We start from the raw sequence: 27,980 nt of genomic DNA on the forward strand, positions 1-27,980 counted from the left end.
CAGGCCGCACTTACCTCGGCCACGGCTGCCTCCTGTTGGTCACCAGCTCATGCCGCTGGGCGTGGGCCACAGCCGCCAAGGAGGGATCGTGCGGAGCTGCGGGTCGCCACCAGCGGTGTCGGCTCTGCTACAGCCAGCGGAGAGCCGAGAGCCGGCAACTGGGCTCGGCGGTCTGACACCGAGGGCACTGCGCATGCGGAAGCCGCCGGGGCCGGGCCCACGCCCTCTACTGGACGGGAGGAGTCAAGGCACCGCTGAGCGTTTCTCCTAGGCAGGCGGGAGAAGCTTAGGTTCCACGGTGAAATTCAAAGACCTGCAGCATCCCTCATAATAAAGAAACTGCAAACCTAAACACCAAGGCATTATGCGTCACTTATAAAATAGTTATAAAACTGACAAAAATTTAAAAGTTTTATTGTAATCACTATTGATGAGCATGCGACATTCTTGAAGGGCAAGTCAGCCTTATCCATCAAATGTAAAATGCTGATAATTTTCCCCAATAACCCCTCTGTATGGAGTCTCCCCTATGGATATTCTCAACAACTATTATCAAAAATATTTATTACAGCGTTGTTTCTAAGAATAGCATAAACCCAGCAACAACCAAAATAAACTATTGAAATTTTTATATTAATCAAAATAAATTATGATTAGAATAATAATGAGAGAAAGAATGTATATTGTTGGTATGGAAAGATCTCAAAGACATGTTAATATGAAAACAGTTTAAAATAGACAAGTATGCTCCCTTTTATGTAATTATATATATATGTGCAAAAACAGAAGAGAGAAAATATATAGGTAGATGCTTAACTTCAGGCATATATATCATTTTTTTCTGGAAGGAATCCAAGAAGCAATAAACAGTTTTAGAGGGATTAATTGTGGAGGTAGATATGGGGAAGAAAAACTTTCACTTTCATTTTATTTCTTTCTTCATTTCATAGTACATGATCTAGTCTTCTACTACACAGCAAAATCCCTATCATAAGACAGTGACTGGAGTCTAAAAAATTCAGTCAAATGCAGGGTAATGTTACTAAGAAGTTAATGAAATGATGCCACTGAATCTATGCAGTCTACAGATATTGGCTGCAGAATCCAAATCCATCTGGTCCCAGCTGTATCTTAGCACCATCTGGTGGAAGTTATCACTTAGAGCTTAAATATTCATGGGGATGATTCTGAGTCTAGAGACCCACTGGGGCTCCCAGAAGCAACAGAGATTCCAGGAATATTCTTGTGAGTTAATGCCTGCTTGTCACAGATCCAGGGAGATTAGGACGAGAATATTCTGAAGGCAGGAAACCCACATTCTGACTCCCCACATCAAGAGAACACTTGCTCTGCTCTCCAAATCTATATCTCCCCCCAAAAAACATTGAGAAATTTAGCGTTCGTATACCACATGTGAGAAATGGATAAGTGGAGAGTATTTTCACTTTCTTCTTTGTCTTTCTCTGTATTAAAAGTATACATGTTTTGGAGTTCCCGTCGTGGCTCAGTGGTTAACGAATCTGACTGGGAACTATAAAGTTTCGGGTTCGATCCCTGACCTTGCTCAGTGGGTTAAGGATCCGGCGTTGCCGTGAGCTGTGGCATAGGTCGCAAGACTCGGTTTGGATCCCAAGTGGCTGTGGCTGTGGCATAGGCTGGCAGCAACAGCTCCGATTTGACCCCTAGCCCGGGAACCTCCACATGCTGCAGGTGCGGCCCTAAAAAGAAAAAAAAAAAAAAAAAAAGACCTGTGTTAGGCACAGCCTTTGAAGAATCTGCTCACCTTATGCTCTTTCTATACAAATAAAAGCAAAGAAAATATGCAAGAGCAGGAAATGAAGCTGAAGTGGGAAAACTGAGTATTGAAGCTACAAGTTGGGTATACAAGATGAGAGAATGTGGAGAACATGTAAAGCTAAGGCATTGAGATAGGAGACTGGAAAAATTGGCTCAACATCAGTGACAACAAACAAAAAATTGGTCTGTCTTGTCCAAAGAGTGGAAAAGAAGAGTCTCTGCTGAGCATCGTTACCAGCGAGCTTTACAGCCGCGTGGGATGTGAATGAACACACCAGCGCGACCCAGGAAGCACCCCACCTGAAAAGCAACATGAAGCATTGCCAACCCAGGTCTGTATCACCTGCCAAAAGAAACACAGATCCCCTCTGGAGGGTCATGTCCTCAACGCAAGCTGCCTACGATCCTGCCAGATAAAACCCTGACAAACGGCAGCTCATGATCATGGATTACAAAGCACATGAAGAATAAACCAGTCAGCAGAAACTACAAACAGCAGAAATTTAACCTCAGAACTACAGATAATTGCATTATGAGAAATAAATAGAACATAAGGAAGTTCCTGGTGTTCAAAGACTTAAAAGATGGAACTATAACCTTTAGAAAGAAACAAGATGATTTTTTTCCCCAAAGATCAAGAAGATGGAAAAGTACTAAATATAAAAATTGAGATGAAGGTATTCTCTTTGTGGTTCAGCAGGTACAAACCTGACTAGTACCCATGAGGATGTGGGCTCAAACCCTGACTCAATCAGTGGGTTAGGGAACCAGCACTGCGGTGAGCTGTAATGTGGGTCACAGATGTGGCTTGGGTCTAGCATTGCTGTGGCTGTGGTGTGGGCCAGCAGCTTCCATATGCTGTGGGTGTGGTGCTAAAAAGCAAAGCAAAAAAAAAAAAAAATTGAGATTAAAAACTCAATGCATAAGTTAAACCATAGGTTAGACACAATGAATAAACCGAGCTATAGATCTGAATCAATTACCCAGAAATGCAGATTGAAGAGGAACAAGGAGATGGAATATAGGACAGAGAAACTGACAGAGAGAGAATAAAGAAAGAAAACCCAGAGTACATTAAGAAGGAGGGAACAGAGAAAATGCAGTAATAGCAATAGACAAGAGACAGTCCAGAATTTTCCATTATTGGACAGAGATGATCACCTATAATGGATGGACAATAATATGAACTGCAGATTTCTCATCAAAAAACAAACAAAAAAGATGTCATAAGAAAATGGTAAAAGTGCCAAAAGAAGCTAGCAGTCAATTTACAATGTATATCTCGTGAAAGCATCCTTCAAGAAAAAGAAAAAGGAATCACGTTTTTGGACAAACAGTAATAGAAAGAACTTACCATCAGTAAACCCCTCCTAACAGAATGTCTTAAAAGATGTACTTCAGGAAAAAGAACATTGAACTAGAAGTACTGAGATAAAATAGAGAAGTAATGAAATGAACAAACTCATGGGTAAATCAAAACAAATACTGGCCATAAAACTATAAAAATAAAAATAATAAATTTGGAGATGAAAAACTAGGCATTTGCCCCCCCCCACGTTCACTGCAGCATTACTCACACTAGTCAAGATATGCAAACAACCTAAGTGTCTATGGACAAATGAATGGATAAAGGAATTGGGGTATATATGTACAGTGGAATATTACTGAGCTGTGAAAAAGAAGGAAATGCTGTCATTTACGACAATATGAATGGACTGCAAGGGTATTTTGCTAAGTGAAATAAGAGAAAAACAAATATTACATGATCTCTCTTATATGTGGAATCTAAAAAACAAAACAGAACAAACAAACCAGGCTTATAGACCCCGAGAATAGATTGGTGGTTGTCATAGGTGGGGAGTGGGGAATGGAAGAAATGGATAAAGGGGTGAAAGGTAAAAATAATTGAAAGAATTTTGCAGCAAATACCCACATATCTACAATAAAAATTATGCAATTAATATTTTACAGTACTGGTCACATATCTATTTGCTGATCTATCATCTTTTGCTACATTTCAAAATAACAATATCAGCAGTTACATCTGAATACTTTATTGAATGTGTATCATTATACTTTATTGAGCTTTATATAGAGCTCAATATTTTACTGTTCCTTGTTTCATATAAAATTTATGTACAATAAAGTGACATTTTATATGTTTGCTTTAAATTAAGGAATAACAATAGCTTTAGCAAGTAAAGGGGACAATTAATAGTGGAGAAAGGATGAAAAACAATGATTTTTTTTTCCTTTACACAAAAACCATAGATCACATATACTCATATAAGCACCTTTAAAAAAAAAGAAACAAAGGGAGTTCCCGTTGTGGCACAGTGGTTAACGAATCCAACTAGGAACCATGAGGTTGCGGGTTCGGTCCCTGCCCTTGCTTAGTGGGTTAAAGATCCGGCGTTGCCATGAGCTATGGTGTAGGTTGCAGACGCAGCTCGGATCCCGAGGTGCTGTGGCTCTGGCGTAGGCCGGCAGATACAGCTCCGATTCAACCCCTAGCCTGGGAACCTCCATGTGCTGTGGGAGCGGCCCAAGAAATGGCAAAAAGACAAAAAGAAACAAATTAGAAAGCAAATATACAATAGAAAGAATTAACAGGAGTAACTGCTTATCGTTAAAAAAACTAATAAAACTAGCAAAATTGATTTAAAAAAACCATTATAAAACTGACTATTCATGACAAAAATAAAAGGAGAGAGGGGAAAATTTGCCAATATCAAAAATAAAAGGGGATATTACTACAGAGAGAAAAAAGGAAAAAGCAAGTACTACTGATACACACAACAATATAAATGAACCTCAAAACATTTAAGCTGAAAAAAAATACCTCCGGACACAAAAAGTGAACAACCATATGATTCCTTTGGGAAATTTTATGCATGGAGCTTGAACTGAGAATAGCGGTTGCCTGTAGGGAATTGGGAGAGTTACGTAAAAGCTCGAAGGAACTTGCTGCAGTAATGGAAGTATTCAGGAGGCTCCTGGTCACAGAGACAGACGTATCTGTCACAGTCATTGACAATCTTGAGATCACAGCTGAGACCTGTCCAATTCACTGTAGGTAAACTTTACCTCAATTTCAAAAAATAATAATAATAGAAAACAATGTTTTATCTCAAGTTCAAAAGACTTGAGAGCAGTGTTAGACCTAGATGGTACTCTTACTCTCCTAGGGACTTTCCCTAAATAGAATTTTTGAAATTTATTTTTTTTTTACAATGTTGTGATATTTATATGATTTAAAAGACAAAAAGCTTTAACAGCAAAATAAACAGTAAAAATTCTCCTTCCTCTCCTCGTTTCTCATCCTCCCAGTTTCCCTACCCCGTAGGCAACTACTATTCTCAGTTTCTTCTGAATTATTTTTCAGACTCTTTATGTGAAAACAAATGCCCTGAATTTTGACTGAGGGTGATGGAGTCTGAGAAAATAGGTTGCCAGACATTAAAGAACTTGTTGAGAGTTCTGTAGCCTCTTAGGACTGTTATTAGAACTCCTCACATCAGGGAGTTCCTGTTGTGGTGCAGCAGAAATGAATCCAAATAGAAACCATGAGGTTTTGGGTTCGATCCCTGGCCTTGTTCAGTGGGTTAAGGTTCCAGCATTGCCATGAGCTGTGGCATTGCTGTGAGCTGTGGTGTAGGTCACAGATGCGGCCTGGATTGGGCGTTGCTGTGGCTGTGGTGTAGGCCAGCAGCTCTATCTCTGATTGGACCCCTAGACTGGGAACTCCCAAATGCCGCGGCCCTAAAAAGACAAAAAAAAAAAAAAAAAAAAAAAGAAGAAAGAAAGAAAAAAGAAATGCTCACATCACAGTAACACAAGATTTTAAAGTAACTATACAGAAAGAAAGAAGAAAGAAAGAAAGAGAGAGAGAGAAAGAGAGAAAGAAAGAAAGAGAGAGAGATGTTTACATTAGAACTAGAGGTTCTGTTTGACCGGGTCTTCACCCAAACCGGGGTTCTCATGAGTTTTCAAAGCACAGGTTCCAGAGGGAGAAAAAAAAAAGAAGAAGAAGAAATGACAATAACAACAGAGGCATTAACTAAAATACGAGGCAACAATATCACATGAGATGAAAATAAAGGAGTAAGAGTTAAATGTTCTAAGATCAGTTCCCACCTTAGGAGGAGGAGGAAAAATAAAATGATAAAGTAAGAATGTTAATAAATGAAGGGTATCTGGCAAAATAAATACTCTTTTCAAGACATATAAAGACCTCCTACAAGTCTGAGGCTTAACACATTTTTTTTTTTTGGTCTTTTTTTTTTGTCCTTTTAGGGCTGCACCCATGGCATATGGAGGTTCCCAGGCTAGGGGTTGCATTGGAGCTGTAGCTGCCGGCCTACGCCACAGCCACAGCAACGCGGGATCCAAGCCGTGACTTCAATCCACACCTCAGTTCACGGCAACGCCAGATCCTTAACCCACTGAGCAAGGCCAGGGATCGAACCCGCAACCTCATGGTTCCTAGTCAGATTCGTTAGCCACTGTGCCACGACGGGAACTCCATAACACATATTTTTTTAAGTGAACAGGTGAATAAATGAATGAAATAAAATGAAAAGGGGCAGCAGAAAAACATAGTCTCTTTTCTGTCTCTGGAAGTGGATGGTGAGGAGGTGATGGGTGGAGCTTCTGTAGCCATATTGAGACCATGAGGAAATGAGGTTAAGGGGGAAAGCCAACACACTAGGGATGGCAAAGTGGACAGATGAATAGAAGGTGGGTTACAAGTACTGCCTTCCCATAGATGGGCAGATGATTGAGTTGATGCCACTTAGGCCTCCTAGAGGAGGAAAGAAATGAACGCTGAGGAAGAAATGTTGTCTACCCTGTAGGTGTCTGCTCCAAGGACCCTGTAACTTGGAGCATCTGGAAGCCATCTTGCCACCACCTGAACGAAGCATGTCTGAAAATGAAGCCATGCGAAGAAATGAGAAGAGAGAACACAAAATCTGTTGGCATCATTAAACTGGTTAGAGCCATGCTTGAAACATCTGTCCTTCCCTTTCCTAGTTATGTTAATTTGATTAACCCCCCTTTTTGTTTAAATACAGCTATTTCTACCATTTGAGTCACTTATAAACAAGACAGTCTTAAGTAAAATAGCCTAGGAATTCTCATTGATTGAAAAAAGGAAACATTTCTCTATGAAGAATATTTTTCCTTGGAATTGTCAACTAGAGAGGATTTTTGCAAGGATTCTCAGAAATCACTAGGTAAGCGTCCAATCACTTTGGTGTGTGAACCTAGACCTGCATCTCAGGATTGCCGGGGAAAGTAGCCGGAGCTCAGAGAACAAATAAATGATGGGTGTTTTTCACCCACCATTTACATACACTCTGTCTCGCTTGGTTCCCTGAGAGAGAGACTTGAGAGCAGGCAGTCACCCTGGGATGCGATCTTAGGAAAAGTCACAAAGATGGGAATGCGCAAACCCGGAGAAAAGAGAAGGGTAATCCATGGGAGCATTAGGGTGCTGGCTACTGCTGAGAGCACCTGCGGCTCAGTCCAATTAGGGGCTCTCTGAGGAGCCTGCAGAATATCAGGACACTTCTATTGCTGCACAAGGTTCCAGGGCAGGGAGGAGTTCCTGTCCCCCCCTGCTCAAGGGTTGCCCCAGAAGTGTTAACTCCCTCAGAGCTCCTGGTTTGCCTGTGCCCCATGGGGTTGTGAGAGAGAAGCGTGGGACAGACTGTGGCACATGGTACGGCTGAAGTGCCTTCCAGCTATGCGCACACACTGGTGACTGGCTGCAGGAGCAGGCAGAGCAGAACGGTGAGCAGAGATGTGAGATGGGTGTCGGATAGGTCCAACCGTGCTGCAGACAGGGAGATGCATATCTGTTCAGCAGAGCACAAGCCAGCTCCACTCAAACAGATGAGCTCAGGTCAGACCCAGATCCCTGGTCCAATCAGCCTCTGCTAGGAAGCCAGCTTGGATCCCCTCCAAGGAAGAACTAGGCATCATTCTTCTGGGAATTCTTAATGGAATTCACCACATGGGTCCTTCCTGGGGCGGGGGGGGGGGGCGTGTGCGTGCGGGGGCGCGAACAACAGTGACAGCATCACAACAGAGGCCCCTGGAAAGGATGCAGAGGGCTCTGAGTGAGGCCATTCTCGTTCCGACCCTCTGTAAAAGCGGCAGGCATTCCAGTAAAGCAAATCCTAGCACCAAGGTTTCCTGGAAGTGGGAAGAGAAATGAAGGCTACTTAACCCACATTGACCAAATCAGACTTTGAATCCTGGCTCAGATACTTTTAAGCTACGTGACTTTGAGAACATCATTCTGTCTACTTGAGACTGTTTCCTCATCTCTAAAGTGGGGATAATAATGCCAGTTTCCCAGCATGCTTAGAGTTAGAGATGTCACAAGTAAATTACCAAGCACAGTGTCCCACGCAGACAGGTATTCAAGAAAAGACAGGGAGGAGGAATGAATGAATGAAAAGTAGAAAGAAAGAAGAAAACAAGTCCTAGAGCATGGTTTATAAAAAGTAGGAGCTCCCACTGTGGTGCAAAGAGATCAGCGGCATCTCTGGAGTGCTGGGACACAGGTTCGATCCCTAGTCCAGAACAGTGGCACAGTGGGTTAAGGATCCCCAGCTGTGGCATAGGTTGCAACTGCAACACAGATCTGATCCCTCGCCAGGGAACTCCATATGCTGCAGGGCAGCCAAAAGAAAAAAAAAAAAAGAAGAAGAAGAAGAAGAAAAGAAATGCTGATTTCACTGACATGATCCTAAAAGAGGAATAAGGAAAGAGACAGCTTTTTTTTTTTTTTTTTTTTTTTTTTTTGCCATGCCCATGGCATACAGAAGTTCCCAGACCAGGGATCGAACTCTGGTGGCCACAGCAGCCACCAGAGCCACAGCAGTGACAATGCCACACCCTTAACTGCTAGACCACCAGGGAACTCCTTGTTTTCCTAAACAGGAGTGTTAGCACCATTGAAGGTTCCTTAGCACCAGCTTTAAGGTCAGTTCAGAAAGCTCTCTGGGGCTCTGAACTGAAGCCCTGCTGAGGACAGGATGGGCAGCCCTTTCACGCTTAGGAGGGAAAGGGCAGCCTGGGTCAGCTTGAGCCCACAGCAGCCTCAGTTCAGGGCCCAGCCCTTTATCTCCCTGCACACTCAGGGCCAGCTCACTCTGGTTGGGGATCAGCAGTGAAGGCGGCTCCGTCCCAGGAAGAAGAGCATCCTGGAGCCAGAGACGCCCCTCCCGGCTCCCACCGGGGGTCTGTTCACCTTGTTCCAAGGCGGAGGTGGGTCCCAGGTCCCAGGTATGCCGTGGGCTCCCACATCCTACCCCTGGGGAGAATGATCTGAACATACAGAACTAACGCCTTTCTCCTTGTACTTTGGAAATTATCACTCTTTTTTTCTTTGGGGGACATGCCTCCCTTACGTGTGTTGCTCTTTTGACTTGTTTCCTTGGCAACAAAGACAGGAGAATGAAGGCGCCCGTCAAAAGCAGGTACAGATTGTTTGTTTTCACGTCCTGGGGGGCTGAGGGCTGTGGCGAGGAGCAGTCACGACTTCTCTGTTCCGCCAATGACTCACAGCAGAGGCTTCAGGTTTCTCCCAGTTTTGTTTAATAGAAGGGGAGGGGGATGGACCAGATGGAACCATAACCTAAGGCGTGTCTCACTGCCACCAGGAGAGCAAGGAGCGGTCCTTTGTCTTCAAGGGCAGGGCCAAGAAGGGTACCTGCCTGGCAAAGGGCTCCTCCACCATCAGTCTTCACAGTGGCTGCGAGGCCCCCTCGGCTCTTGGGTCTGGCAGGAAGGGGCGTCTGCTGCCACCTGGGATTCGCCCTCAAGCACCTGCCGGACCCTCTGCATCCCTGGGCGGTGGGAAGGGGAAGGGAGGTTCAGCACTGATGGTGGGGATGAGAAGCTCAGGCTGCTGGGCCACACGTGGAGCCAAGGAGGGAGGGCAGAGAGAAGGATGCGGTAAGGAGGGGAGACGCCTCACCCAGGCGAAGCCGGTGCATCCTGTCGGAGAAGACCAAGCGGAACCAGCCGGGCTCTTTGCACTCGAAGGCTTTGCCAAAGGACAGCAGCACCTTGTTATCCAAAAAGCGGCGCCAGAGCAGCATCTCCTGCTCAAAGGTGGCCTCGGGCAGATACTGGGGAGATGAAAGGAGCTCAGGATGCAGACAGGACAGCTCTCCCCTTGCCTGCTGGAGGGGCTTTAAACTCCCCCCGCCTGCATTACCTTCCCCAAGTTGGCCCAGATGAAGAAGCCGGCCCCACGGCTCAGAAAGGGGATCCCCAGGGCCCGGAGCTCTTCTGAGACATAGGTGTGGGCAGCCTTGAGCCGGGCGTGGTTTTCCGGCAGGTACACTTGGTTGATCCAATCTGTTTGGGTGAAAGAGAAGCCAAAAGATAAACCTCCCACCTACCCTCCACTCAGTCCTGAGAGTCTAAACACGGAAAAGAAAAAGGCCACAAGCTGCCAAGGCTGGGTGAGCCCCTCCGGCGGCTGGCTGACCGGGGGCAAGGGGTAAAACACCTTAAATCCAGACACTTGCCCTGAAGGCTCCAGGCTCCACATGCTGTCCAGGAGCCCAGACACAAAGTCCCTCAGGACGCAGAGCCTAACCAACGGTGTACCCACTCACAGAGTGACACTTCCAAGTCACCCAGGCTGAGAACCAGATCCCAGTGTGGCTGCCGACAAAGTGTGGGCCTTGGGCAACTTCACCTCCACAATCCCCATCTTTTGAACTGACCTTTGTTTTTGGTGCCCAGTTTAATGAATTTTAACACACACACACACAGATGTGTGTGACATTCACAAAAGGCAGGATACTGGAAGGTTCCCTCACCCCAAAGAGCACCCTCGTGCCGTGAAAAGCCACATCATCCCCTTCCCTGCGCAACCACTGCTGTGTTCTCCATCCTTGTACATTTGTCTCTTTCAAAATGTCACATAAGGAGTTCCTGGATGTGGCGCAGCAGAAACGAATCCAACTAGGAACCATGAGGGTGCAGGTTCGATCCCTGGCCTTGCTCAGTGGGTTAAAGATCCCATGTTGCCGTGAGCTGTGGTGTTAGGTCGCAGACCCAGTTCAGACCCCGTGTTGCTGTGGCTGTGGCGTAGGCCAGCGGCTGTAGCTTGTTTTGACCCCTGGCCTGGGAGCTTCCCTATGCCGTGGGTGTGACCCTAAAAAGCAAAAAAATAAAAAGGTCACATAAGTAGAAAATCACACAGCAATGATGTAACCTTTTGATACTGGCTTCCTTCCCTCAGCACAATGCCTTTGAGATGGGTCTGTGCTCTCATGGATTTTATTGCAGAGTGGTATTGTATTGTGTGGACAAACCATAGTTTGTTTCTCCATCCCTCTGTTTGGATCGGATTGTTTCCAGTTTGGGGTGAGCATCAATAAAACAGCTATAAACATTCATGGAGAGGTTTTTGTGTGTCTTTAAGGGCACATATTTAGGATTCAGATTCCAGGGCCATTTGGTAATTGTGTGTTTAATTTCATAAGCACCTGCCAAATTATTTTCCAAAGTGACTGTTCCCCCTCCCATTCCCACCGGCAGCGAATGGGAGCTCCAGGTGCTCCACATCCTTAGCAACACTTGACACTATCACTACCATTTGAAATTTAGCTGTTACTGCAGGTGTGTAGAACCGGGTCCTCATTTTCCTCCTTTAGAAAAGCATGGGCGAAAGACAGGAACACCTGCTTCCTAGGAGTCTGGGGAGGGACAAATGAGACGATGCATTGAAAGCATCTTGCAGGGTTCAGTGAATGACAGCAATTAGAGGTAACCTTTGCTACTAAGCTCCCTAGCTGAACCCAGGAACAGAACAGATCTACGCACAGAGAAGTACTTCCATTATAACAATCTTCTCTTAGTAGCTTCTGCTCTTTTTCAAGTGCTCACAGCTAATAATTATGAGTTCACATGGACTAAGTGCCTATTTTTTCTTTTTTTCTTTTTTGGTCTTTTTAGAGCCACACTCACAGCACATGGAAGTTCCTAGGATAGGGGTAAAGTCAGAGCTGCAGTTGCCAGCCTATACCACAGCCAGAGCAACGCCAGATCCGAGCCTCATCTGTGACCTACACCACAGCTCACGGCAGCGCCAGATCCTTAATGCACTGGACAAGGCCTGGAATCGAACCCGAGTCCTCGTGGATACTGGTCAGCTTCGTGATGGCTGAGCCACGACGGGAACTCTGATTAAGTGGCTCTTAGGCTCCAGGTGCTATTCTAATTGAATGACAAATGATGCTAACCCTACAAGACAAGGACCATTATGATCCCTGTTTTGCAGAAGAGGAAACGGAGGCTCGAGGAGGTGAAGGAAGAGGCCACATGGCCAGGAAGTGACCGAGTGGGGACTGAACCCACTCTGGGCCCAGAGACGGCACTCTCAAACACCACCCGAAATTCATCTCACGGGAGAAGCCTCCATGACCTCTGGCTTGTCCCAGCCTGACCACAACCCTCCCCCATCCTCAGGTGGCCAGGCCCAGGCAGTCACCACGGTCCCGGAACAGCTGTGCCATCTGGTACTGGACCAAGCCACTGAGGCTGTGATAGCGGCAGAGGGAGGCCACCGCAGTGGCGACGTCCCGGTTTTCTGTGTACAGCGTGCCGAAGCGGATCCCAGACATCCCGAAGTCCTGCGGGAGAAAGGCACGCTGGGCAGTGGCCAGACCTCAGACGGAGCTGGCTCCTCCCACCTTTCTGCCCTCCCGCCTCCCTGACACCCCTAAGACCAGCCAGGAACCCACCTTGCTGGCCGCCCACAGCACATGAGTCCTCTGGGAGTCAGGGAGCCTGCGGAGAGCACAGTGTGGGAACAGAGGCAACACAGACCCGCCGGAGCTCCCATGCTTGGTTGAACAAATGAGGAGATGGATGGATGAATCTGATTTTATCTCTGGAAGCGCCAGTTCCTATACATCCTTTAGAGTGGGAGTCAGTCAACTACAGCTTGCAGGCTAAATCCAGCCTGCTCCCTCTTAGGAAGCTTTATGGGAACACGATCTTGCTCTTCCCCATAATACTGTCCATGGCAGAGCTGAATGAGCGACCATTTAATGCGTGAAGCCTAAAATATTTGTCATCTGATCCAAAAATATCTGCAGGGGACACCAGAAGTATTTGCTGAATGAATGAATGAGTGCATGAATGAGTGGATGAACATGGAGCCCCTCTGGAGATGAAGGAAATAGCGGAGGAGGCCCGTTTTCCGCCCGCCCCCCGCCCCAGCCTTCCCTCAAGGAATCCTAAGCAGCCCCCAGCCTACCCTTTAGAAACCACTGATGAGCCCAGCCTCCCATCTCCACAGCAGGGGACTGACAGCAGGATCAGCCAGAAGGAATAGGAATCGCCCTGGGGCCGGCCATGCCCCGTGGGCTGAGCCTCAGAGGGGCCACAGCTCCAGAGGGGAGGGGTGCGGGCAGCCAGCTCACCTTTCCAGGCTCAGGACACTGTGGAACTCAACCGACTTCTCAAACACCGAAAGCAGGTAGATCTCATCCACTATCACGTGCAGCTCATGCCTGGAGGCCAGGGGGCGGGGTGGGGGGGTGGGAGGTGGGGGAGAAGAGCTTGGTTTGCAGCCAAATGCATCCCCCAGGGTGGAATGGCAGTGAATCAGACATCCAGAAGGATCCTGAGTCCGGGGTTACCAAACTTGGGTTTTCCAAGAACACTTTTGTCTATTTTTTTCAAACAAACCAGAAGCCACATACACAAAGCAGATGACAGTGAGGCTTTGGAAGAGCTGTGGTGTCAGGGGCAGAGCCCTCAGGCACCTCCATGAAAAGTCACGGAAGATGGCCCAGATTCATGTCTGGCTCCACCCGACTCTAAGGCTCAGTAAACTGGGGACAATGACAGGATCTGCCCCTATTAGATCCCTGGGAGGATCAAAGGAGATAGACCGGGCAGGGTGCTTAGCAGGGCCCTGGCCCTAGAGAGGGCAGTGTGTGACCGCCGCTGCTACACAGAGAAAGAGAGAGAGATCTAGCATCCCACCAACCCACCCCCACTCTACTGCCAGGAGGGGCCGAAGCAGGCAGAAACCCACAGTGGGGTAAAGAGCGTGACAGGCCCTGCACCCATGCTCACATCAGAACCCTGATCTGTCACACGCTTTGTGGGGTGAACGTGGGGCACCTCACCTCTTGGCAAAGTCCAGGTACTCCTGCAGCTCCCCCAGGGAGTAGACGTCACCCAGGGGGTTGTGGGGGTTGATGAGGATGAGGCCTTTGACTTTCACACCCTGCAACCATCAGTGGGGCAGGAGACCCTCAGCTCCTCCCCAAAGCCACAGCCACAGGGTCCCATGGACGGGCTGGGGGCTGGACAGGATCCCAGGGAACTGTGTTCACCACCCATCATGAAACAAACAAGGGCAAAGAATTGTATCGGCAGCGTCGTGTCAGCTGCGAAAGAAAACAAACGCAGCGAACAAAGCTCAGAGGGAAAAATGCCCGATGCCGGGAGAGGTTGCCTTTGTTGGGAGACGTATGGGTGGGGGTTTGTGCTTTTAAAATTCCCACGGTGGACATGTATGGTTTTTATGACCCAAGTTAAAAAAAATTGATAGATTTTTGAAACGTGAACTGAACAGGAAACACTGGGGGCGGCTGGTCTCTGCCTTTCTTCTGGTAGCCTCAGAGCCCCTCGGATGAGGGTACCCCCCTCCTCAAACCACCAGAGAGACTGGTGAACCACAGATATCTAAGCCCCATGCTTGACCCACCCGATCAGAATCGGGTGAAGTGGGGGCAGTACTTTTAATCAAGTGCTTTGGTTGATTCTTTGTTCACTGAGGTCTCTGATTTTCTCTAGCGGGAAGACCCTCCAAGGGTAGGCACCTGCTTGACCCCCAGGATGGTTCCATGCCACCACCCGATCCCCCCATCCCCACCACGGAGTGCCAACCTTACTCCCAGGAGATCAACCACAGGAAGGGCTGGGGGCGGTCCGTGCCTTCTTCAGACCCACCCACTTCCAGTCTTGTTGGTTTTTTGTTTTTTGTTTTTCTTTTTAAGGCCACACCCAAGGCATATGGAAGTTCCCAGGTTAGGGGTTGAATCGGAGCTACAGCTGCCAGCCTATGCCATAGTCACAGCAACGCCAGACGCAAGTTGCATCTGCGACTTACACCACAACTCATGGCAACCCGGATCCTTAGCCCACTGAGCGAGGCCAGGGATCGAACTCGCATCCTGTGGATACCAGTCGGGTTCGTTATTGCTGGGCCACAATGGGAACTCCCTAGCCTTGGGTTTAATTTGATCCCCAGACCTCAGAATTAGCTCCTTGCAAGGCCATCTCCAGCTTCTCCACTGTGAGCTGGAAGGGACGTGTCTCCAGCCCAGTGACCTGGAAAAAAGAGCCGCAAAAGCTACCAGGCAAATTCAGTGCCCCTCACCCCGACCCCCAGACCTGAACTCTAGGACCTTCTCCTCTCCCTGTCATCTCCAGCCTCCTTAGAACAGTCCCTGAAAAACATGGGCACCGGGGGGATGGCGAGTGTCACTCCCCTTTCAGGGCCACCTGCCCCAGCACAGCAGGGACACCCTCATCACTCTTAGGCCCCCTGAGGTCCCAAGGCTCCCATGCTGAGATCCTCTCTGCCCCATTCACACCCCGCCCCTTCAGTGTGGTCTCCCTGGGCTGCCCTTGGCTTCTACGATCGCTCCAGGGATCCCGGAGCTGGGAGATCGGGAGCCCCAAGGCACCCAGACGAGGGCAGCCCTGGCCGACAGAAGGCTCCACTCTCCTTTCAGCCGTAACCCCAGCGCCCTCAGCAGGGACTTCCTCTCATGTCCACCCTCAAATTCAGATGCAGGCAAGTCCTGGCCTCCAGGAAGGGCCCAGGAGCTCTTTACCTCACTGTCCAGATAGACGCAGACCAGCCGGACACCGCCGTAGAGACACACATGCTGCGTGATGGATCCGTAGTAAGGGGCAGGGATCAGGAAGGCCTCTGGGGGCAGCAGAGAGCTGGTCACCCTCGGCCCTACCGCCCAGACCCCTGTCCGCGGACTCCACCCCTCTCCCCAAGCCTTCAGTGTCTTTGGGGAACATTCCAGGAATATATGCTCCCTCTTTCAACTCCCCCCCCCTTTTTTTTTTTGGTTCCTTTCTTTCCTCTTCTTTTTTTTTTTTTTTTTTTTGGTCTTTTTAAGGAATCATATGGAAGTTCACATAGAAGTTCCCAGGCTAGGGGTCAAACTGGAGCTGCAGCTGCCGGCCTACACCACAGCCACAGCAACGTGGGATCCAAGCCACATCTGCAACCTACACCGCAGCTCACGGCAATGCAGGATCCTTAACCCACTGAGGGAGGCCAGGGATGGAATCCGCATCCTCATGGATACTAATCAGGTTCTTAACCCGCTGAGCCACAGTGGGAATCTAAACTCCCAAAACTCTTTCTAAAGCCTGGATACTTTGGAATCAGCTCTTTTTCTAATAATGAGTAGCTAACATTTACTGAGCACTTACAACACGTGGGGATCTGTGCTAAATATATATATTTTTTCATCTCATTTGATTCTTGCAATCACTCTGTAAGTACAGTTACTATCCTAACTTCACAGATGAGGAAACTGTGACTCTGACTCCTCGGGATCACCCCACTTGGAACCATGAGTCAGAGCTGCAGGGTGATGATCCAGGTTCGACAAATGGAAAACCTGGACAACATACAGAACTGCCCAGAGACAGAAGGTGCAGCTTCAGGAGGAGTGGACACTCTACGCACTGAAACAAACGCCGGAGACCATTATGGGGGGAGGGGAGGTCATGGTGAAGGCTCCCGATGTGGGGGGAGGGGACTTGATGAGATGCTGTCCTGGTCCGGAAGAAAGCAGAGCCAAAGGCACTCCTTCAGTTGTGAATGGGGCAAGCCGCCCTCCCTCCCCAACTTTCCCTTCTGCACAATCCACGCCCCTGGCAGCTCTGGGAGAGGCAGCCTTTGTCCTACAGGTTCCGTCCCCTGGCCCCAGGGATCGGACTGGAGGTAGACAAATGACCCCAGGAGCCAATGCACTGGCTGGCCAGACACCCATCACTTTCTCTCTCTTTCAAGACCCTGCTCCAAGAAGCACAGACCTTTGTGAGAGGAGAGCGTGCCCTTGAATGCCAAGGTCATGTGGAGTCAGAGCTGGGCCAGCAAACCTGGCCCATACAGAGCAGAGGAAGGTGCAGAAAGAAGCCTGCATAATAAGGGTCGGGGAGACTGCATACCCCACCCCAGGGAGAGACAGGGAGGTGACACTGATACTCCTCTTGATTGTTCTAGAATAGGAAATTGCCTATTACATCCTTGCAATGAATCTTCCTTTTGTGGTTCAAAACCTGGCTATTGCCAACCCCCTCTCTTTCCCTGTGATTGTAACAGGTAATACAAACCCTGAGCCTTACTCTCCTCATCTGTTACATGGGTGTAAGCATAGAATCAACCTCACTCGGGTTGTTGTGGGGATTAAATGACAGACTATGCATAGCCTTGGGCCAGCGCCTGAAGCATAGTATGTGGTCAATAAATGTTACTAATATTATGATTATCATAATATTAGTATGAGGGGGCCTCTGTTCCTGGCCGCCAACAAGGTCAAGGTCAGTATGTTCACGATGTGGCTGTGTAGCTGTGACTCTTGCACTGCTTGCACTGCTGGCTAACTGGTTAGCACTGCTGGCTAACCAGTCCACAGGCATTCCAATCTTCTTCCTTGCTAAGGGAGCACCAGTTTTTTCAGCTCTGACCAGCACTATGTCCAAGGAAGGTGGGTCTTCCCTCAACCCCGGGGGATGAACCAAGTTTGGGTTAAGCCAACCAGGGTTTTCTTTGCCAGGGACTGCTGTTGGAGTGGGCTTGCAAGTCAGTTCCGGCCAGAAAGATGCAAGAGGAGCTCCGTGAGGACTCTCCTGGGAAAGAGTAGCCCCATTCTCCCCCGCCACCACCCCATAAAAAAGAGACAGACAAAGCACAACCTCCCTTTCTTCCTGCTCTAGAACATGCTGTCGTGTGAAGGTACGACAGCTATTTGTGGGCATGAGAAAAAGCCAAGATCGTCAGAGAGACGGCCCAGAACCCTGGCATCGCCTTGCCCTCCCCTGGGACTGCCAACCAGTAGTGTCTTGTCAGGCCTCTTAGTTAAGCCCCCCGTGGTCTAACAGTCTATTGTGGCAAAGGCCTTCTGATGCAGCCCTTGGGGACACTGCAGGCACAGGGCAGCCCCCAGTACTACTTACCGCCTGCCTCACACAGCACCGTGGCCAGAGCAGAGAAGAGAGAGGCACAGCCATTCAGAACGACCACCTGAGGGGACAACCACCATGGGACAAAGATGGGTCTGTCCTAGGAGGGAGCAAGGGCCTGCAGCCTCTATCCCAGAGGACGCGAGGGAGGGCCAGGTCCCAGCTAAGAGTCCTCCAGGGCGCCGTCACAGCAAAGCCACAGGAGATACCGCCTGACTAACAGCCAAGTCCATCTGTGCGGCTCATTCGTGGGGACCCCGTTCTAGATCAACCGAGCAAGGAAGAGGGCGCTGGGCACTCAGAGTCCTGCCCAAAGGTATGGAGACAAAGAGGGGCCACAGGACAAAGTGGGGCAGAAATTCTACCCAAACTCTAAATATCTAGGATGAGGGGAAAGAAGGGAGGGGCTCCTTCTAACTCCAAATCAAAGCCCAGTGAGCCCACCTTACCCCCCGTCAACAGAAGATGGGGGGCAGGCAGAAGAGCAGGGGAGGGGGGCTACTCACGTTCTCCGGTTTAAGGGGTGCAGGGCTCTTGCAGTAGAAAGACAGGAACCTGGCCACTTCCTCCCGGAGGCTGGAGATAAGACAGACAGATGGGCAGTGCTGGTCAGAGGGGCTCCAAGCACCAGTCCATCCCAAAGCTCCAGCACTGAATCTTCTGGCAGCTGTCATTAGGGAATGGGATCGGTATTCATCTCCACTCCTTGGTACCCACCTCCCTCCCCAGCGCCAACACCACCCTGTGCATCAAAACTTCAAGTCCAGTAGGACACCCAACCCCACCTAATTCGTGGACTTCAGGAATATCAAAAGCAACACTCTCTATACAGCCCTAGCTAATAGTAATAATTATAATACATAAATATATTATATGTCATATAATAATATAATATGTTAATAATTTATCTTATAATATATCAATATAAGAATATAATTATTCTAGTAATAATTAGAATATAATTATAATTATATGATTATATTATGCATCAAAACTTTATTGATTTCAGATTATAATGCTATAATATTATTATAATAATATATAATAACATATACTATTACAATCACAATAACTATTATCATAGTTATTGCTAATATTTTCTAAGCATTTACCTTATCCAAGTGTTATCTGGAGAATTTTCCGCATTTAATCTTCATAAAACCCCTCTGATGCAACTACTAGTATTATTATTCCCATTCTACAGACAAAGAAACTGAGGCTTAAAGGAATTAAGTCACTTGTGGTAAGTGGCAGAGTCCACACTCAAGCTCAGCGCTCTGACTCCAGGGCCCACCATCCTAACTACCACAAGAGCACCTGCTTTGGAATCAAGCTCTGCTCTGACACTGCACCCTCAGGACAGCATCTGGACCCCAGGAAGCACTCGATAAACAGAAACTCTTCTTAGTTTTATTTACCATCTCCCATCTTACAGCACAAGGCCCCAGCCAGCTCTCCCTAAGCTGATTCTGGCTCCTCTAAAGCTCCTGAGAAAGTGGACACAAAGACTCCTCTCCCGAAGGCCCTCCCCTTGCCTCAGACTCAGAGAAACCAAGCTCGGGAGCTCCTTAGCGGGGGAGGGATGGGTAGGAGATAGCAGTTCCCTGCCAATGCTCCAGGGTCCCCAGGACCGGCAGCCCCCCAGGGCTAGGCCCTCAGCCTGGGGCAGGCTGTCTCAACCCAGCACTGTTGATGCTTGGGGCCAGATAACTCTGCTGCAGGGGCCGCCCTGGGCACTTCAGAAGGTTTAGCGGCAACCCTTGCCTCTACCCAATAAAAGCCCGTAGCATCCCCTCCCAGTGACATCAACCGACAATGTCTCTAGATGCTGCCACATTTCTTGGGGAGCAAAACCGCTCTGGGGCTGAGAAGCACTGGCCTTCAGGTACTACTTACAACAGATGTCCCCTCCAGTCAGGGTACTGCAGCAGGGACGGCTCCACCCACAGCATGTCACTCTGACTCAGCTGGGGACAGGAGGGAAGAGTAGGGCTGAGGGCCGCACATGCCCCTGGCAAGGGCCGGCACCGCCACCCGCATCCACGCAAAACCGGGGCCTCCAAAACCAAGGGCCTGGTCTGCTCATCAAAGAAACCAGAAGTGGGGCAGCCCCAGGATGGCATTCTCACGCCCCTTTTGCAGATGAAGAAACTGAGGCTTAAACGCGTCACAGCACTAGCAAGTGGCAGAGCTAAGACAAAGCAGAATTTCTGCCTCCTTCTCCAGGGCTTTTTATATGACACTGCCACCCAAAAGAACCAGAGAGGTGGGTTTGTGGAGGCAGCAACAGGAGACGGCGCTCCTCAGCTCCTCCATGGGTGACAGAAGAGGTCCCAGAGGAGGTGCCCTCCCCTGGGACTCGGCTCTAGGTCCTGGAGGGACTCAGGCCAGTGTCCTCCTGCAGGCTCAGCTCGACCTCAGACTTTGGGAAAATATGGCCGTTTCCAGACCACCCCCACCCTGCCCGGGGGGCTGGGTTAGCGAGGCCCAGGGCATCACACACACAAAGTCGAGGAAAGACAGGAGCCTGGGGCGGTGGGACCAAAGCAGGAAAGGGACTCAGCCGTGTGTCCCTAACTCCAGCCTTTGTCAGCTCTCCTTTGTCCCTGAGAGCTGTGCTGTCCAACACAGCTGCCAATGGCCACCTGTAGCTCTTGGGCCCTTAGGTAGGACTCGTCTGAACAGAGACACTGGATTTGGAAGACTTATATGAAAGAAGTATGTAAAATATCTATTATGTTTTTATATTGATTACATGTTAAAATAGACATACTGTAGGAGTTCCCCTGTGGCCCAGCGGTAATGGACCCGACCAGTATCCATGAGGATGCAGGTTTGATCCCTGGCCTAGCTCAGTGGGTTAAGGATCCAGTGTTGCTGTGGCTGTGGTGTAGGTGGGCAGCTGCAGCTCCTATTCAACCCCTAGCCTGGGAACCTCCACATGCTGTAAGTGTGGCCCTAAAAAGTAAAAAAAAAAAAAAAGAAATGACCATATTGCAGATACGCTGGACTAAATAAAATACACTATTAAAATGAATTTTTAATGAGTTCTCCCCTTTGGGTTTATTATCTCTCTCTCTCCAGTCCCAAACTCTTGACTCCAAGGCCTTGACAGACACATTTATCAGGTAGTCCCAGAGGTTTGCTAGAGATGGCTCACACCAGCTCAAGAAATCTGATGATTCGGAGTTCCCCTCATGGCTCAGTGGAAAGGAATCTGACCAGCATCCATGAGGACATTAGTTCGATCCCTGGCCTCGCTCAGTGGGTTAAGGATCTGGCGTTGCCATGAGCTGTGGTGTAGGTTGCAGATGCGGCTCGGATCCTGTGTTGCTGTGGCTGTGATATAGGCCAGTGGCTACAGCTCCGATTCGACCCCTAGCCTGGGAACCTCCATGTGCTGCCGGGGCGGCATTAAAAAGCAAAAAAAGAAATCTGATGATTCTCTATATCTGTGAGTTGGCAGGGAGAGGGAGGAGGAGGGGCAACATCAGGGTAGGGGATTAAGAGGTGCAAACCGTTATGTACAAAATAAAGTACAAAATTAAAAAAAAAAGTTCCCTCTTGCTCAACAGATTAAGGCTCCCACATTGTCACTGCTGTGGCTCTGCTTACAGCTGTGGCTCAGATTCAGTCCCTGGCCAGGGAACTTCCACGCACAGCCACAGTCACAGCCAAAAACACCAAAAAAACAAAAAACTGCAAGGGTATATTATATAACATGGGAAATATAGCTAATATTCTATAATAACTATAAATGAAATATAACCTTTAAAATGTGAATCATTATATTGTATACCTGTAATCTGATTATGAAATTTTTAGGAATTTTGCAAAGTGTGCTAAAAACCAGCCATTTTCAAAAATTAAATTATATAAACTGTATATAAATTATATAAATCAATAATATTCAAGACAAAGTGGAAAAGTACTCAGACCATATTACTCCTGCCCAGGTTACTCCATTTTGCTCTCATCTGTGTTCTGGAGGTGCTTTCCTTCCACGTGTTGCGTGGTGGGAACACCATGTGTTGGCGCTCTGCACCTTTCTTCCCAGGTCTGTGTGGGGTGAATCCAGAGCAGTAGCTTGAAATCGGCCATGGTGGAGGTATTTACACTATAGGAATTGGCAAGAGCTTCAGATCACGGTCCCCTTTCCCTCAGGGTCAGCTGTTAAACACTGACCACGCTGTTTCTCCCTGAGAGCTGCAGGAGAGACTAAGGAGGGAAGGAGCCGGAAGAGATGAAGCAGGATCAAGCAGGGAAGTGACTCGCCCAAGATGGCAGGGTAAGTGGTCCCTGAGGCAGATCTGGGTCTCCTGATTCCAGGCCAGGGCCACTGAGGCAAGCAGCAGGTTCTCATGTGAGAAGTACTCCAAGGGAGTTCCTGTCGTGGCTCAGTGGTTAATGAATCCGACTAGGAACCATGAGGTTGTGGGTTCGATCCCTGGCCTCGCTCAGTGGGTTAAGGATCTGGCATTGCTGTGAGCTGTGGTGTAGGTCACAGACATGGCTCGGATCTGGCATTGCTATGGCTGTGGCATGGGCCAGCAGCAACAGCTCCGATTAGACCCCTAGCCTGGGAACCTCCATAGGCCGCTAGTGCGGCTCTAGAAAAGACCAAAAAAAAAAAAAAAAAAAAAAAAAAACCGGGAAGTACTCCAGGGAATCTCAGAGAAGACAGCCCCTTGGAGCCAGAGGTGTGCTGGGACTTACCCGCCTGGTCAGCAGGTCAAAGCAGAGTTTGTTCTCACTGGTACCCAAGTTAATGATGCCCTGGAAGTGAGAGTACAGAGCCACATGAGCATGGCAGAGGGTGCCAATGCAAGGTGACCCCCACCTCCTGGTGTTCCTACCCTTGTAGAATCCTTTCTCTTTGAGTGTGGGCAGACCTAGTGACCCGCTTCTAATAAACAGATTATGCAGAAGTGATGAGCTTCTAATATTAGGTTCCAGAGCCTGTGGTTTCCATCTTGGGCACTCGTGATCTCTCATTCCTTCCCTCTTGGGTCACTTGCCCAGAGGGGAGCCAGCTGCCATATGATGAGGCAGCACCATAGAGAAGACCATGCAGTAAGGAACAAAGGCCTACCACTAACCATGTGAGTGAGCTGGGAAGGGGGTCATCCCCTGCCCTGTCAAGCCTTCAGATGAGATCACAGCCCAGGCTTCACTGCATCTTCACAGAAGGTCTTCAGCCCAGATTCCTGAACCTCAGAACTTGTGAATTGTTTGTTTTAAGCAGCAAGAGATAACTCATACACTCCATCCTGTATTCGGGTCTCTGCTCAAATGTCATCACATTAAAATGGCCCTCTGTGACCACCTCACATAAAATAGCAACATCCAGGAGTTCCCAAGTGGCTTAGCAGGTTGTGAATCCAACTAGTATCAGTGGGGATTCAGGTTCCATCCCTGGCCTCAGTCAGTGGGCTAAGAATCTGGCATTGCTGTGAGCTGTGGTGTAGGTTGCAGATGCAGCTTGGATCCAGGGTTGCTATGGCTGTGGCGTAGGCCAGCAGCTGTAGCTCACATTCAACCCCTAGCCTGGGAACTTCTACATGCCACAAGTGCAGCTTTTTTTTTTTTTTTTTTTTCCTGTCTTTTTGCCTTTTCTAGGCCTGCTCCCACCGCATATGGAGGTTCCCAGGCTAGGGGTCGAATCGGATCTCTAGCCGCCCGCCTATGCCAGAGGCACAGCAACGCGAGATCCAAGCCACGTCTGCGACCCACACCACAGGTCACGGCAACGCCGGATACTTAACCCACTGAGTGAGGACAGGGATTGAACCCCCAACTCATGGTTCCTAGTCGGATTCATTTACCACTGTGCCACAACGGAAACTCCCAAGTGCAGCTTAAAAAAAAAAAAAAAAAAAGACAACATCCCCAGCCCACCCCACGGATCTTTATCCTATGACCTTATTTTTCTCTACGACATTTGTAACTACATATTACATATATTTCTGTCTATCCACTGTGTGTCTCCCACACTAGGCGATAAACTCTATGAGGGCAAGAACTTTATTTCTGTTCACGGCCATAACCCTGACATCTAGAACAGCGCCAGCACCTGGTACATGCTCAAAAATAAAGATTATTAAAGGGTTGTTTGTGACAGCTTTCTGCCCTCTGAAGGTATTACCAGTAATAAGTTACAATAATCGGGGCAGGTAACAATAATAATGCAAGCACTTATTGAATGCACTACGTAGAAACACTGTGCTAATGTCTTACATACCTGCCCATTTAATTGTGACACTTCCATAGAGCAGGTATTATTATCCCATTATAGAGAGGAATTGAGATTCAAGGAGGCCAACCAATTAGCTCAAGGAGACACATCCTGTAAGCAAAATAGTTGCAACCTGAATCCTACCTAGTTCTGTCCCAACTTTAGTTGGACAGTTGATTGGCTGCAAATCAGAATCCAAGGTTCTTGAAAATAAAGGTCCCCTGAATTATAAACAGGCCGTTTTCTGACCCAGGAGATAAACTTGGCTCTCTGTGAGCTACATCAGACATCCTCTGAGGGGTCAGAGGATCATTACTCCAACCTGACAAGAGCAAGCTGGGCACTGCCCTCTTGGTCAAGGTAGGGTGTCCCCTCAACTGCAATGCTCTTCTGGGTCCCAGTGGGGATGGGAGCTTCACTCACATTGGGGTTCTTATCCTCATTATACTCATCCATGTGGTAGGTCCTGTAGCCTTCCTCAGCTGAATCCCAGAACCATTTGATGACGCTTCCTCTAGAGGACAGGTGGGGGCTGTTGGGGGAGAACATGGCGGTGGGATCACCCACTCTATAGCACTTCAATGGCTTCTGGTCTGGTTTTCTGGAGCATTCTCTTTCCACATCATCCCCATTGCTACTGTGCAGGCCCTGTGTGGAGCCTGATCCCAGACAGGTGGCAGGTGTCCTGGTTTCCTTCTGACAGAGGGTGGACATCTGCAGATAGATAAAAGCACTCAATGCCTGATCTGATCAAGTGTTTTCCATAGCACCAAGCATCAGAAGTGAACTGGGAATCACGGGGCCCTCTGCCTTCTCTATCTGCCCCTTCCTTTAAGTTTAAACACCCACCGCTTGCCGGGTCCCTTACTAGGTGTAACCGTGTGTGCAACAGACATGCGCAGTCTTCAGGGCATAAACTCTGTTAAGGCTCTGCAGCCAGGGAATGTATTTGCTACTTTTTTATATTCTCTTCCATCATGGTCTATCCCAAAAATCGGATATAGTTTCCTGTTCTATACAGCAGGACCTTATTGCTTATCCATTCTAAATGTAATAGTTTGCATCTACTAAGCCCAAACTCCCAGTCCTTTAAATGACTTTAATATATGGCTGCACCAGGTTGTATTACTTTTGTGGAAGTGTTTCATTCTGTAGCCTAAAGAGTCAACAGTGTTCTTTTTCCATCCTTGCTGACCTCAATTTTCTGACTTAAAGCAGAAAGAGTGTGAAGTCCAGGTGATAGGGATGGAGTAGGCACAGGTAGTTTTAGAAGTCCCAATAAAGGACCATAGATAAAGGGGGAAACTCAGGGGACATTGGGAGATCACTGTAAGTTAGTGACTGCTCAAGAAAGCCATCAGCACAAAGCTGGCTCGCTTGACTAGCGGACGTGGGAGAAATGCCTCGGGTTGTTTGTTGCTGGATGGGATAGGGCCTGCACTCAGATTCACATCTGGGGAGGAAGTTTAAGGACCGCCCTTCTGCTGATGTGAATACACACCTTACTGGATACCCAGGAGGAGCTACTACTCCCAGAAAGGAAGAGGCAGTCTTTTCCGACCCCTACTCCCCTTGGATGATAAAACAGTTGCCCAAAGGATCCTTGGGGCAGAGCTTCCGTGCCTGCCTGCTTGCATCTCTCATAAGCGGCCTAACCTAATAAATCTATTTTTTGCCTATCACTTTGTCTCTCGCTGAATTCCTTCTGTGCAGAGACATGAAGAACCTGAATCTCAGTGAGTCCAGACACTGGGAGAGTGAGTCTAATTTAAAACTGTGGGTTCAAGTCCCAGTCTAGGTTTAGGCCGGCTTTAAGTCCTGACACGTGGGTTCAAGTTCCAATCTGTCTTCTGGCTAGGTTCAGGGCGATAGTGCTGTCAGCTTTACAGGGGCTTTGCAGGTGTGTAACCATGGGTAAAGGACAGGATGAGATTACTTGCTGGTCTGGAGCAGATGATGGATGAGGCCTGAGAGGAGGAAAGTAGGGTTGATGCAGGTGCCTCATATCCCTGAGAGAAAAGTTATCTTCTTTATGCTTCTTTTTGAAATGAATACTTTGAAACTGAACAGCTTAGAGTCCTTCCTTGACCTTCTCCCTGACTTAGTTACACCCTAAAAACAACCACCCATAAGCTAAAGATTAGGCACCCTGAGCATAATTGCTTGTGGGTTAAAGATTATTAGCACATGATTTTTTCAGGTACTTTCCTAGTTTGTTCTAATCTCTGATCAATATGCCCTTTTCGCACGCACTGTTATTCCAGCAATAACCCGGAAAACCACCATCATGATCAGGCCAAGATCTCCTGACTCTGGCTTTGATGACTAAGATTCCTCCAAAGAAGAATGTATGTTTGTCCCAATCATGATTCCTATCTGAAAACCTGTTTTTCTCCTTTTTACTATAAAATTCCTTGCAATTCTAAGGGGTAGGGGGGCAGTCTTAAGGCATTAGCCTGCTGTGACCCTCCTTTGCCTGGCAAAGCTTACTGGAGTAAAGCTATTTTTTTCTCCTTTACCTGAAACTGCCTACGATTCAATTCAGCACAACAGACAGAGGCCGAATTCCAGCAACAGGGTCTCCACAAGTACAAGGACCCCAGGGAAGACTCCAAGGCCCAGAATGAAATTCACTTCCAAAGTGGGGGAGCTGTGGCCCCAGGCACGGGATGTGAAGTCCACCTTCTAAGCTAGTGCCCTCATGGGCACAGTGGGTGTAACCCTTAACTACCTCATAGGGTAGGCAGAGAGGACAGACATACATGAGTTCGTGTAAATCGCCTGGAACAAACCGTGGCTAAAGCTCAGTAAAATGCTGCGTCCTAACTCCTGGCCCACTTTCCCAGTCCTGATGCATAAGCCTCCACACCAACTGATGGGAGACCAACCGGCGGTCTGGAAACCCAAAGGACTCCCCCTTTCACTCCACAAAGTCTTTTCCTGCGCCCTTCCCAACCTACGCTCCCCCCCCCCCCCCCCCCGCCTGCTTGGGCTCTCCGGAGCGTCACCCCTGTCCCCACGCAGCCCAGGCCGAGACAGGGCGGCGGAGCGGAGGCGGGGCGCTGGTTTCGCGCTTCCCGAGGGAGCGAAGGGCGGGCTCCGGGCGTCCCGCGGGGCGCGGGTGAGTCAGAAGCCCGACCACCCGCGCGGCCCGACCCCGGGGGATCCGCGAGAGGGCGGACCAGGCGGATGGCAAAGCGCAAGGCCCCGCTGGGCGGCGGGCACCGGCTCCAGGTTTCCGGGAGGAGGAAGTGCGAGTCTGGGCCGAGGGCTTCCAGGCGAAAGGGCCGGGACTCCTGCAGAGGGGCCTCGGGCCCGCGGGCTCCCTGCTCTGCAGAGCTGGGATCGCACCTACTTGCGGAGCTGGAGGAGCCGGCGCTGGCACTCGGGGGACAGGCGCTCTAGGTCCGAGTCCTCACTGGCCTCCCCCTCCCACGCTGTGAGTCGGGACCGTCCGCGCTCAGTCGGGCTTTCTGGAAGGTTCGGGGCGCAGTTCGCTAATTGGCGCCCAAGGCCGCAGGACGCCCGTTTATGACCTGCGGCGCAGGAGGCAGACACTCGGCTGCACCGCGGGACCCACGTTCTTTCTCGCCTCCCTCCGGGAACCCGCCACGCCACTGGCCGCCCAAGCCGAGGGGAGGCCGGGGAAGGGGAGGGGACCCAGGGCCAGAGCTCC

General features: G+C 48.9%; 2 protein-coding genes across 18 annotated transcripts in view; both read right to left on the reverse strand.

Moving 5' to 3' along the window:
* EXT2 (exostosin glycosyltransferase 2) overlaps window positions 1–177 on the reverse strand; it is a 139,742-nt gene extending 139,565 nt beyond the window's left edge. For all 6 annotated transcript variants that reach the window (XR_014837028.1, XR_014837027.1, XM_085011383.1 and 3 more), the window contains exon 1: window positions 15–177. The gene's annotated coding sequence lies outside the window, so the exon portion shown is untranslated. The remainder of the gene's footprint in view (window positions 1–14) is intronic.
* Window positions 139–27,927, reverse strand: ACCS (1-aminocyclopropane-1-carboxylate synthase homolog (inactive)). 12 transcript variants are annotated; one of them, XM_005660977.4, is made up of 15 exons: window positions 27,660–27,927; window positions 24,728–25,018; window positions 22,786–22,845; window positions 19,966–20,036; window positions 18,576–18,645; window positions 18,064–18,130; window positions 15,693–15,790; window positions 15,106–15,183; window positions 13,974–14,074; window positions 13,260–13,349; window positions 12,576–12,621; window positions 12,323–12,464; window positions 10,034–10,176; window positions 9,791–9,944; window positions 9,392–9,659 (listed from the first exon to the last, which is right to left on the reverse strand). In XM_005660977.4, the coding sequence occupies exons 2-15, from the start codon at window positions 25,016–25,018 to the stop codon at window positions 9,550–9,552; spliced, it is 1,521 nt and encodes a 506-aa protein (XP_005661034.2). In that variant the 5' UTR covers window positions 27,660–27,927; the 3' UTR covers window positions 9,392–9,549. The 12 variants fall into 12 exon arrangements, with proteins under 12 accessions (XP_084867523.1, XP_005661034.2, XP_013849846.2 ...); XM_013994392.3 differs by having other exon boundaries at window positions 27,656–27,927; XM_085011397.1 differs by lacking the exons at window positions 9,392–9,659; window positions 13,974–14,074 and adding an exon at window positions 139–267.
* Between the last annotated feature and the right edge of the window lie 53 nt (window positions 27,928–27,980).

The sequence above is a fragment of the Sus scrofa genome, chromosome 2, assembly GCF_054392235.1.
Source record: "Sus scrofa isolate SSC_HxYL_T2T_F1_AM1 chromosome 2, Sscrofa_HxYL_maternal_Yorkshire_Landrace_v2.0, whole genome shotgun sequence".
Taxonomy (NCBI): domain Eukaryota; kingdom Metazoa; phylum Chordata; class Mammalia; order Artiodactyla; family Suidae; genus Sus; species Sus scrofa.

Excerpts from the sequence above, each read along its gene's own strand:
- ACCS (XM_005660977.4), bottom strand. The coding sequence starts at position 25,018 with ATGTCCACCCTCTGTCAGAAGGAAACCAGGACACCTGCCACCTGTCTG. Across the intron at positions 22,846-24,727 it reads ATGAGGATAAGAACCCCAAT|GGCATCATTAACTTGGGTAC; the intron begins GTGAGTGAAGCT and ends TCTCACTTCCAG. Across the intron at positions 18,646-19,965 it reads GACTGGAGGGGACATCTGTT|CCTCCGGGAGGAAGTGGCCA; the intron begins GTAAGTAGTACC and ends TCTTATCTCCAG.